Source organism: Pangasianodon hypophthalmus, chromosome 5 (genome assembly GCF_027358585.1).
Source record: "Pangasianodon hypophthalmus isolate fPanHyp1 chromosome 5, fPanHyp1.pri, whole genome shotgun sequence".
Lineage (NCBI taxonomy): Eukaryota > Metazoa > Chordata > Actinopteri > Siluriformes > Pangasiidae > Pangasianodon > Pangasianodon hypophthalmus.
Genome location: NC_069714.1, coordinates 16,828,824 through 16,841,243, shown reverse-complemented (window position 1 = coordinate 16,841,243; position 12,420 = coordinate 16,828,824). Strand labels below are relative to the sequence as shown.

General features: G+C 37.7%; 1 protein-coding gene across 1 annotated transcript in view; it reads left to right on the top strand.

Moving 5' to 3' along the window:
- The window catches only part of galnt13 (UDP-N-acetyl-alpha-D-galactosamine:polypeptide N-acetylgalactosaminyltransferase 13), a 41,415-nt gene extending 38,047 nt beyond the window's left edge, over positions 1-3,368 (top strand). Inside the window, exon 12 of the mRNA XM_026912793.3 lies at positions 8-3,368. Coding sequence (XP_026768594.1) covers positions 8-148 — 141 coding nt within the window. The 3' untranslated portion in view covers positions 149-3,368. The remainder of the gene's footprint in view (positions 1-7) is intronic.
- Positions 3,369-12,420: the final 9,052 nt, after the last annotated feature.

Below are 12,420 nucleotides of genomic sequence, written 5' to 3'. Positions count from 1 at the left end.
TCTCCAGCGCCTGACCCTGCTACATGTGAACAGTAATCAATGTTTGGACATGCCCTCGGAGGAGGATAAAATGGTTCCCACACTGAGAGACTGCAACGGCAGCCGCTCGCAGCAGTGGCTCCTCAGAAACATGACCTTAAGTATGTGAAGTGGATGCTATGAGAAAGCCAAGCTAAAGTCACAGGATCTCATGCGGTCATTACTGGAGCGTGATCTGGCCTTTAACCTGCACTTTGGATCTTTACATGCCTATTGGATGCTATCAGAGTTTCAGCATCACAGATGTGTGAACTCTTCATATCGCAAATCATTTATCATTTATGATGTGCTGTCTTGTCGACGTAGCTGTGCACACATGCTATATGATATTTCACCCGGAGGGCTTCCAGACAAAGTGCCCTCAAAATGGAGCTTGAGAAACTTGCTCTAGTTGTTTTACTACTGTTGTGAAAAGGAAGAAGAGAACTTTTTAGAAACTTGTGATGATAGTAGGGAATTTTTTTTTTGCACTTTACATCAAATAAGCATTCATAATCATACCAGAGCTTCGTCTGAACCTTTAGGGTCCTCGTCATGCCACATCACCAAAAGATACTGTTACAATACATATATAGCTACAAATGGCCATGTTGCCAACTCCTGGGTTCATGCAGAGTGGAACACACCATGATTGTTGTTTTTATGATTTTCCCACCACATCTCTTGAGAGTTTTCTCTCACACTCTAATTGGCTATTGGCTGTTTTTACAGTTTTTTGTATGTTCTCACACTGCCCAATTTTTCACTGTTAATACATGGGATATGTATGACCGCTCTTAGACTGGGTGGAATGACCTGCTCGGATGTAAAGAGTGGTCATAACAGTCACGGTTCTGTTTAGGCGTGTTGGGGGTTGTTGCAGATCCAAAAATCATGTAGTTTGTAAAGAGCTCCAGACTAAATTGGTTTGGGTCATAAACCCAAGATCCCAGAACCCAGAATTTAATGTATCATGTTCCAAACCTAGTCTGTATCTCTGGTCTTCATTGGATTCCTGTCGCAATGCAGTTACCCAACAGCTTTCAGCTGAAATGCTGATATACCTCCTGCTTTGGGAACAATTCAGTACCAGCGGAAGGCCAGTCTAACAGTTTTATCCACAAGGCACTAGATAGTATACAATCTGAGGAAGCTAAAGCCATAATCCAGTAGCGTCTGTTCCGGCCACTGTGGCTGCACTCAAATTGGTCTCCATCTGGAACTATTCCAGAGACTGATCATCAGGATAGTGATTGGAAGCTCTACTATCTGTTATATCCTGCTGTCCACTGCGTTCGTTAGTACCAACAAAATTTTTCTTTAACTTCCATGACACGTTTTCCATATATGATTGCAGAGTGATTGGCAAATATGTATGTGCAATTATTGTTAGTTTCCTAACATTGTACATCCTTAACATTATTCTTTTCTATTGTGTTTAAGAATAATGTTAAGGATGTGTGTGGCAAAGTGTGGCAGATAAGAAGTAGGCTTGTGCAATATAATGATTTAATTGCCACTGCACGATCTTACACTGGCACAATATCCAGTGATGTTTACTCCGAATATATTATATTACCAGACCTGACAACTTTTACACATTTGCGTAGTAGCTCTGCAGCATAACATCAGAGTGCGAGTTATCACTCAAAAATATGCTAAAGGAGCATATAGTATATTAAGGAGGATTAAGGAGTATATTAACCTTGAATGATTTGCACTGGTGTTTTGAACTCTCCAATACTAACCGACAATGCCTGGAAGCCCCGCCCCCTTCCCCATCTCACACGCTGAACCCATGGGGCATCCTCCCTTTTTTGTCAAGGTAAACGGAAAATGTTTTGAGTTCACTACAATGAAATTATTATTAGAGATGCCCTCCATCATCCAGGTTAGTTTTTGCAATTGCCGCTGCCTGCAAGCAGTTCCCGACTTCACGGCTGGTAATTTTATTTTGCCCTTCTGTATTATCCTTTAGCCTGAAAGGGTGGAAATGCTAGTTTTCTGTCTTTTTTAGGCTACTGGTTCTGGACAATTAAATCATTAAATCTCGAATACAGAAAAGTGAATATCGCACAAGCCTAGAAGTCTAAATGTTATCTGGTAGGAGACTTTCCCAGTGCAAATGATTTGATTACTGACTATTTAAAACATAACTCCTGTACCTGGAGTCCCAGGGGTTCACAAAAATAATAATAATAATAATAATAATAATGGATTGGTAAGACAGAGTATCTCTAAAGCAAGCTCTAGTGGTTATCTAGTTTTATCATGGACCCCTGATGTAGAAGAAGGATTAATGAAATATTCACTGCAAAAATCTCAGCACTTAAGGAAACATCAAGATGAGATGCAGCAAAAATTCTGCTAATTGATATGTAAAATGAATAATTATTGATACATTTCATAAAAGCACAACTTCACAGAATATATCTTGCATGAAAATATTCAATCCTCTCACTGATCCATCATTTTCCAGATGCAGCATTTTAAATTCTTAAAAATAAATTTATATAAAATTAGGTACATATGCTTGAACTTGCTTAATGTAGTATATGAAACTTCAATTCTGAAACATTGTTGTCACATTAGTGTCTCCACTTGCCTATTACTTTGAATATTTTGGCCCTTTTATTGCAGTATTATTCTTTCTTTAACACCATGTTACTGATATGGAGCAGCTGTCCTGTTGTAAATATTCAGTATTTTTGAGCATTGTTGTACATATAAAATCAATTATTTTTTTAAGATGACATTTGAATGCCCTATTTACCTCTAAAAACCAGTGCATTGACGTGTTTCATCATTTCTAGATGTATAGTATCCTTTGAGAAACTCAAAGCAGAAAGTTTATTGGCTGTTGCCAGTCCAAGGCTCTTTACTAGTTTATTGATGTCTTCACTGACATAAATTTTCAGATAATTTCTACATTTATTCTTTAATTTGGAATAATTTGAATGATTGTATTTGAAATCCAGTGAGTTAAATCCAGTGTGTGTCTTTCATTTAAGATCGATTTCATAATGGATTGTGTGCAGGTGTCATCTTTGAATGATTATTCTTGCACATAAATTCAAAGGAAACAAAGTCATGTTGCTTCCAACTTGTGTGCTGTTCACATAAACACTTAAATGTCAGTGGGATTTTATAAAATTATAAGTGCATGAAATACAGCATAGATTGCTTTTCAATTTGAACAACTCTGAAATGTGTAACTTTGTATTTGTCTTGAGTGATATTCAATGTTTGTTCATTTTTTGTAAGTAAGAAATGTTGGAAATGGATTTACCATACGTATTTAATAAATGAATATCAGAGACTGTGAACCATAATAAACAACTTGTGCTGAATGAAGCTGCTAAATTTGCTTAAGGTATAATGTAATTTTCATATTTATAGCATGTCAGTATATTAATATGCTAAAGGATAATTTATTGCAGTCTAAACCCCTTGGACTTGAGTTGTAATTATGTTTTACATACAGTACTGTGCAAAAGTCTTAGGCACATGCAAAGGAATGCTGTAGAGCAAAGATGCCTTCAAAAATAATGAAATTAAACGTTTCTACATTTAAAAAAATACTATAAAGAACAATAAACAGTAATAAATGAAACGAAGTCAAGATTTGGTGTGACGATCATTCGCTTTAAAAAAAACTGTAATCTCAGGTACAGTGTGTGCAGTTTTATAAGGAAATGAGCTGTAAGTTTTACTGAGCATCTTGCAGAAGCAGCCACAGTTCTTCTGGAGACTTTGACTGTCACACTTGCTTCTTATTTTTGCAGCAAAATCCAGCAGCCTTCATTATGTTTTTTTTTTTTTGTCTGGTCTCTTATGTAATATGCTGCTTTCTTTACCGACATACAAACATTTTTCTGTAACAATTAAATTTGTGCTGGAAAACTAATGTTTGGGATTCTAAAATGTTTTTGTACTGAATCAATAATGTAGCAGTCATAAAATAAAAATCTATAACAAAGTTTGTTCTAAACAAATAGGGTGCCTAAGACTTTTGCACACACCAATCAGCCATAACATTAAAACCACTGACAGGTGACGTGAATAACATTGATTATAATGGCTAGATGACTGGGTCAGAGCATCTCCAAAATGGTAGATCTTGCGGGGGGTTCCCAGTGGGCAGTGGTTATTACCTACCAAAAGTGGTCCAAGGAAGGACAACCAGTGAACTGGCGACATGGTCATAGGCGCCCAAGGTTCATTGATGTGCGTAGGGAGCGAAGGCTAGCCCGTCTGGTCCAATCCCACAGAAGAGCTACTGTAACACTAATTGCTGAAAAAGTTAATGCTGGCTGTGATAGAAAGGTGTCAGAACACACAGCATTGCAGCCTGCTGTGTATGGGGCTGTGTAGCCGTAGACCGGTCAGAGTGCCCATGCTGAATTCTGTCCACTGCCAAAAGCGCCTACAATGGGCACGTGAGCATCAGAACTGGACCATGGAGCAATGGCAGAAGGTGGTCTGGTCTGATGAATCACGTTTTCTTTTACATCATGTGGATGGCACCAGGATGCACTATGGGAAGAAGGCAAGACGGCAGAGACAGTGTGAAGCTCTGGGCAATGTTCTGCTGGGAAACTTTGGGTCCTGGCATTCATGTGGATGTTACTTTGACACTTACCCCTACCTAAACATTGTTGCAGACCAAGTACACTTCTTCATGGCAACGGTATTCCCTAATGGCAGTGGCTTCTTTCAGCAGTATTATGCACCCTGCCGCACTGCAAAAATTGTTCAGGAATGGTTTGAGGAACATGACAAAGAGTTCAAGGTGTTGACTTGGTCTCCAAATTCCCCAGATCTCCATCCGAATGAGCATCTTTGGGACGTGCTGGACAAACAAGTCCAATCCATGGAGCTGATCCATGGAGGATCTGCTGCTAATGTCTTGGTGCCAGATGCCACAGCACACCTTCAGAGGTCATGAGTCCATGCCTCGACAGGTCAGAGCTGTTTTGGCAGCACAAGAGGGACCTACACAATATTAGGCAGGTGGATTTAATGTTATGGCTGTTTTAAGAATCTTGGATAATTTGCCACTGCTCTGCAGATTTTACCTGTCTCACTTGCTTCTGTCTCTGCAGGTCCTAGATAGCCTCAATGATAGTTTAGCTCAGTTGCTTAATATGTTATTTTCTTTACCAGTTTATAAACATTTTTCTCCCCAGTTTGGTCATTGCCAATTCCCATCCACTAGCTAGCTCTCTCCCTCACACAACAGCCACCAACTAGGGAGGGTGAAGGCTAGCACGTGCTTCCTCCATCATCTTGCCAAATTCCTGCCTATGCTTCATCACAGTAGCATGACACTAATTGGTTTCTTTTTCACATACATGCTTTTAATTGGTTAGGGCCACTCTGACTGACTAAGAAGACAATAATGCCATCCCTCCCACTCATTTATGCGCTCTTGGTCTCCCGGCAACAGATAGCTATGGCGTCGTTAGGATTCCTCCTCATGATCTCCCGACAATAGGGCAAAAACTTTACTTGCACCATTTGGGAGCCAAATATTTTTCTGTAACATGCATTTTTTTAGGGAAATAAAGGATTGAAAGCTCAAAATTTACTCTTTTTTACTAAAAATGTAAAAAAAAAACAAACAAAAAAAAACTTTAATGTATATTTTATTTTATTTGTTGGGCATTGTTTCCTAAATATGTTCCACATTACTAGCACTTTTAAAAAAAATATCTATTTAAGAAAAGTTATCAATATATGGAGTTCTTAAAGCTCCATATATTTTGCAGTGAAACACTGAAGCACATTTCACTGTTGTTAATGAGATGTGTTATACTCTTATGATCAGGTAGAGTCAGGGGGATCAGATGTGAGTGTACAGTTCAGAGTGGTGTTTGTGGTGGTTTCTAATTTTCCTCTGCAAAGATCCACCTTGGACATTATTTAATGATAATGAGATGAATGCTTCTGAAAAGTCTCTTAGGTCTAAACAAAGGACTCATTCAGTGCTCGAGTAAGTCAGTCACATAGTGATTACTTAATTCCGTATTTCATTTTGAACCAAGCCTGCTTTTATTTGTTCACACACTGTGTTTATTGCCTTTATTAAGACATTTGCCAAAAGTCAAGTTGATATTAAATTAAGAATTATTCTAAAGTTGCTATCAGGAATTGCTAAAACAGACTCACGGCTTGATCAACAGAAGACAGAAATGGTGAGGTTTTTTGGTGGTGGTGGTGGTTATGTTTAAATGACTATGTAAGTTACAGATTATGTGACCACATATCCTTGTATTTAATGGATTGTTAATCAGATACTTATGTTAATGTGCAGTGAATGCAGCTTTCTCTGTTTTGTGGACATTCCCAATATTTTTTTTCTTAAAAATCTTTCTAACCTTAATGATATTTTAAGCATGTCTTGTCATGGTTGTTGTGATAGTATCTGTAGCCATGGTAACCCCTGGCATGTAATTGGTAAGCCCACTGTGTGTAACTGTCACTGTGTCTATTTCCAGTGTGAGACTTTTCAGTGTTTATTTTTTTATGAATTATTTGTAATCTTTGTGTCCTCACAGTGTATTTGCTACGCTACCTAAAGCTGAAGCTCAGTTACACCACTAGGTTCTATATCTTAGGTCATTGGCAAAGCAGCATTTGCAATCAACTGCACACATGCACTGCTTATAGCATTTATAGTAATGTTTCCTAGTCACACACGCACACGTGTACAACATATACTTACCCACACCACACTGTGTCCACCCCCATTCAATTTTTCCACTAAAACAATACACCTTGCTAAAACCGTCTAAAGGTCACTGAAGAGGTGATGGTGTAGTATGTCACCCTAATAGTATGCTTATCTGGTGCTGTACACGCGGTCTGTTCTGTGTCATCACCATGGTGATCAGGTGGGATCTAGAGCATATAAAAATCTGAGTCCTGAAACCTGTCCCTCAGGCAGCACAGCATTCAGAGCTGTCCATAACAAGAAGTGAAATATTTGTTCTCTAATTTCTAGACTGTAAAATCATTTGAGATCATTTTTAGTGAAAAATTGCAATGGCTACCAACTAAAAGTCCAAAGCAGACACAGTGTCCCATCCTTTAGCACTCTTAAAAAAAAATCTGAATAGGCTTGTGATTAAAATAAAGCAAAAGGAGGTGTAATGTAGATAATAGCACTCCACTTGTTTGAAGCAATTAATATCATGATCTTCAAGTTTGGACTTGATCTGTGTTTATTTGAATATCAGCTGTAAATAACCGCACTAATCATTTTAGTCCTCCAGAGACAAGAGAATGTGAGAATGATTAAAAAAAAGTGGAGGGGTGACAATCTCCTCTGTTATTCTCATCTTTTTATGTATTTGTGTGTTTGTTGTGTGTGTTTGAGATTTTATGTGATCAAAATTAAAATGTTAAAATGAGTTCTGGAAATAATTTTATATTATTCACTTTTTTAATTGACTGACCCTAACAGTGCCATGGTTTTTCAATATAAATCCTGCATCTGCCATTTCTTTCCCCTGAATTTTCTCAGATATATTTATTCTTTATAGTGTAGGTTTGGTGTAATCTGTCAGGACATGACCTCATTTTTGTAACATCATTATCTACTCTGGTAGACTAAACCTCATAATTATTTCTGATGCTGTTATTACACCACTGGAGTTAAATTACATTTAAAATACTGAACCTGAATTCTTGATGATTAAAAGGCAAAAGCTCACTTGTGTTTTCTAAGTATTTGGGTGTTTTTGATGAATTTACCCAACCTGAATTGTCATAACCAAATATGAGGTGATAAATTTTCCACTGCTTGAATCCTTCGAATCTCAGTTACCTGCTATGTTTAACCTAACTATTTTCCTCATGTGAATTTTAAATATGTGAATTCACTATATACAGCATAGACACAATACATTAAAAATATAGTAAAAATATTTGCTAACATCAAAGTATTCAGATTCTTCACAAAATCAAGGGAATCTGATTTATTTATTCGTTTTATAACATTCCTGAATAATTAAACTAGATGTGTATTAAGTTCACAAAAAATAAATAAATAAAATGAAAATTTTAAATGCATTTAGAGCAGCTTGAGGGTGGTGCTGGATTGGGGGTTAAATAGTTTTACTTGGACAGGTTCTCTGTTGTGTTATTATTAGGCCACACCATATATATCCCATCGACTTCTTTGCCTCTTCGTCTTGCAATCACTGAGTTGGAAGGAATGCAATAATGGAAATAGAGGCAGAGATAATTAGGCTTCCCATGTTCTCTCACTGCCTTTCCCTCGTTTTTCCCCTCCTCTTCTCTCCCCTCCCAACCCTCTCTACTCCACTCTTGGAGGAAGTGCTGTTGGTAATTGTAGAGAGAGGTTTGATAGTCACTGAAATGAAAAGCAGCTTTAATTAGTGACCATTACCAGTGTGACTCTCCCTCCGGCCACCTGACTGGCACATTCTGTGAAGTGGGCTTCCGACTGGAAATTGCATTCTTCAAATCTAGATCTAAAATTATACCGTGTTCAGGCAGAAATAGGACTGCACACTACTGAATCCAAATAGTGCCGTGTCTGTGTTTGTATGTGGTTGTTCAGAGAGAGAGGCGCTGACATAAAAGCTCAATCACTGAAAGTTATGATTAATATACAACAAATCTCCAGCTCCATAATTACTCTAAATAAACAGCATTTAGACATTAGAATAGCTCAGAAATTGCCTTATAGTCTAATTTCATGCTAATTTGAGCAACATACACCAGAAATAGCAATCTGGTGTGTATTTCATACTGTTGATTTTGCAAAAAAGAGTCTTGTTTTAGATAAAGTGTATGATTTAAGATGTCGTAATAAGTATAGAGATGTTTCCACTCTACACTAGATCACTGTAAAGAACAGCTTACACATGCTCGTTGCAATTATTTTCTTCATCTCTGAATGGATGTGTACTAGCCAAACTCACCTTCTGTTGTAAAAATGGGTCAGGTTTTCAATAAAATGCTTAATGTAATTATTTTTCTATATGAGTCTATATGTATAAATGAACAGAGAAGCATAACAAGTGTCGATGCTTCCAGACCAGTGTACTGCATGATAAAATTAATCAGTTAACACCTCACCATGCTCTACAGCATGTATAAAATTCCAGGCAGGCCCAGCTGACCACGAATTTGGATCAAGATGGAAAGAGGAAAAGATCCAACTAATTTTGAAATCAGGTTCATTATTGGAGCTCGGGGGCAGGAGCTTCACTCACAAACCATACTTAACTGGCTGTTTCAAAATGGAGAGTGAAATCTCGATCTATGAGAAAGACATTAGTAACTAGTGTTGTGGCTGAAAGCACACATTCAGTGACCATCTTTCTTGTGCATTAATGCAATATTTAAGGAAAAACAGAACCTGACAATGTTATTTAAGATCTCTGGTTAATGATTATGCCTAGTCAAATCAACTGATTATGCTGACTATTGACAATTTTGTTCTAAAATGGTACCTTAAAGATAATTTAATTTCAATTATTTAAATGAAATGCTGTCTTCCAGTCTTTTTCCATACTTTTCAGTATACACAGTAGATATGCCCAATAGACGAAAAGCAAAGACACCATCAATTACCAAGCCTGACTAGCTCCATATGCCGTAATGTTATTATATTCACTCACCAGAAAGGTGAGAAAAACAAGGGAACTGCAAGCAGAAATCATCAAAATGAAATCATTGTGGATATTGTCAGAACATATTCTGCCTGTCCAGCTGGCCATGGAGTAATATTTGATGGATTCACTTGTCAAAAACTGATCATTATCCAGCTCTCACTCTGTTATGTTACTGAACAGATGGTTTTTCTCCTCTGCCTTACTCACAAGGGAAAATCACTCACTGCACAAACACAAAACACATTTGAGCAAAATTGACAGAATTAAGGTTTTTTTTTTATACTTTACCTCTGAAGATGGAAATCATCAGTATCTCCTGCAAGCCGTTATTGGTAATCAATAATCCTGCAGCAAAACAGTGGATCCAACATCTCTCCAATAGCCAGTGTGTCAAATAAACAAATCAGCTTTAGAGTGTCAGCCAAAAGGACTGTAATAGACCTTTTTGAACCTTATTATGAAGGTGTTCGAACTCATGCAGTAACTCTAATGAGAGTGATTAAGGATAGAGGATTCAATGGGAAAGAAGAGACAATCTTCACAAGTGATGGGCTTGCTGATCCTTTACGACATTTGTATAGAATTGCAGCTAAATGATTGCATATCCTTGATTCCTTGTCTCTCTGATTAAATTAATAAATCAAATCAAGTCCCCCAATCAAATGCCATACATAATTTTTGTCAAATAGGTTACGTGCTGACATCAGTGTCTCTGTTATCAGTGCCTAAACAGTACATCATACAGAGAGCAGAGGTATTTGGAAATGCTGTAAAATCGTTGTTTGACGAATGGAAAAAGTACGCTGATCTCTGAGAATACCAAATATTTACCTATCATTTCTACTTCTGCTCAGAAAAATTGATTCCTTTCAGATGAATCCCTGCAGCACAACACAATCCTTACTTACCGACTGTAGCAGGTTCTCAAAATGTTTTACTTTCTTTATTATTGATGTGCAAAGCAGATTAGTTCCCACTCTAAGTAAATATATATTTAAACTCTTAACCTTCCCCCAAGCATTCTGACAGAGATGCTCAAGTTAGATTCTAAATTCATTAATTAATTCAATGATTTTCAGAGAGGAGCACTCTGTTGGAACTGGGGCTGAAGGGTCAGTTATCATGGCTCTTGCTGGAGGCTGACCATAAGGTGTTCTACAATATATGCCACTGCTCAGAAACACACTCTATTTATCTGTTCTCAGGTGTTACCAAGGACCAATAGCAAGGGGCACTTGTACACAGCACTTGTAAAATCCTTCCCAATTAAGCACAACCATGCCCTTGGAAGGTACATGTTACCAAACAGGGAATGTATCCTGTACATGCATAGTACTGTACATATCTTTTCTCTGAAAAGACACAATGACAAGCAAAAAAAGGTGTCAAAGAACTGAAATCTGCATGTAACAAACTGTTCCTTTAGTCAGGGGTTCTGAAATGTTTCAGTAGCCAGGCGGCCCTGTAACTGTAAAATAAATTCCATGGACCCCTCTGCACAGATTTTATTTTATAAGAACATTATTAAAATATGCACAATAATATTTTTTCTATTTATTAAAGCCATAGAGCTTTCTGTTCCTGAACTTTCCACTTACAGAACACATTAGGTCCTAGTTGACATTGTTTATACACCAACTTATTTTTGAGTTCTTGAGTTTGGACTCAGTTCAAGAGACCAGCCAAATGGGCTACTAACTACAAGAACTAAACAGTAAATGTGATAACTTAGATAATAGTGGGAACATGAAGATTTCCACCACTACATGTGAATAAAAAAAAATCACTGACTTTGACTATGCTTCACACTGGGGGTGCCTGGATCCCACTTTGAGAACCACTGCCTTAAGATATTTCACTGTCTTGTTATGAACCTAAGTTTTTCTCAAGTCATTTGGCTGAGTCTGCAGCAAGCAGAATGTGTTCTTTAGTGCTGGCCATTAGCTGAGACTCTGAAGCGCTTTGTGTCTTCGTTAATGAGCATGAGAGCACCAGTAAAAGTGACCCTGTCTCACCCAACACTCATTAAGCCAACAATGAGGGTTTCTCAAGACCTGGCCAGCCTACCGGGAAAATAGTATGACTTTAAACAAGAACGACAAAGATTGTTGAATCTGTAAAGCTCTTAATTGGATGCTTCTGCAAAGGCAGTCATTTACAGCATGACCCAGTGTCATGTTTCTGGAACAAGAAGACAGCATTACGACTGGTTGTCTGAATTTATATCACATGTAATACAGCTCTAAACATAACAAGAGCAAGATTGTATAAAACTGTAAACAATTAGAAACAAACGCTCACTTATGAGAGCAAGAAGCAGAACTGCTATGAAACAATCAGTATTTAAGAAACTGTTGTGAAACACAACATAAATCAGTTATGTTTATACTAACAATTTGTGTGCTAATTGTCATACAAAACACGAGTGTGTTGCATATTTCTGTTACGTGTCTGAAGGCCAGGCTGGTAAGTCAACATTTTCTGACTAGAAATTTATAGTAGACCAAATGCTATTTTGTAGGTTCAGTATTCTGTTGCACTGGTGCTGTCTTATTGCCATGGTCTTATACTTTATACCTCTGCGCTGATTTCACTGCGCACTGGAGAGCGGAAAGGAGATGTAGCCCCATAATGACTGAAAAGGACCTCGGGTGGGCCGTGCTCATAGCAGCAGCTGAAATGGAGAGTGATGTAAAGCTGCCTGCTGCCTCTTATTGATCTGCCCAAGGCCAGGCTGAGTAAACATTTGCCA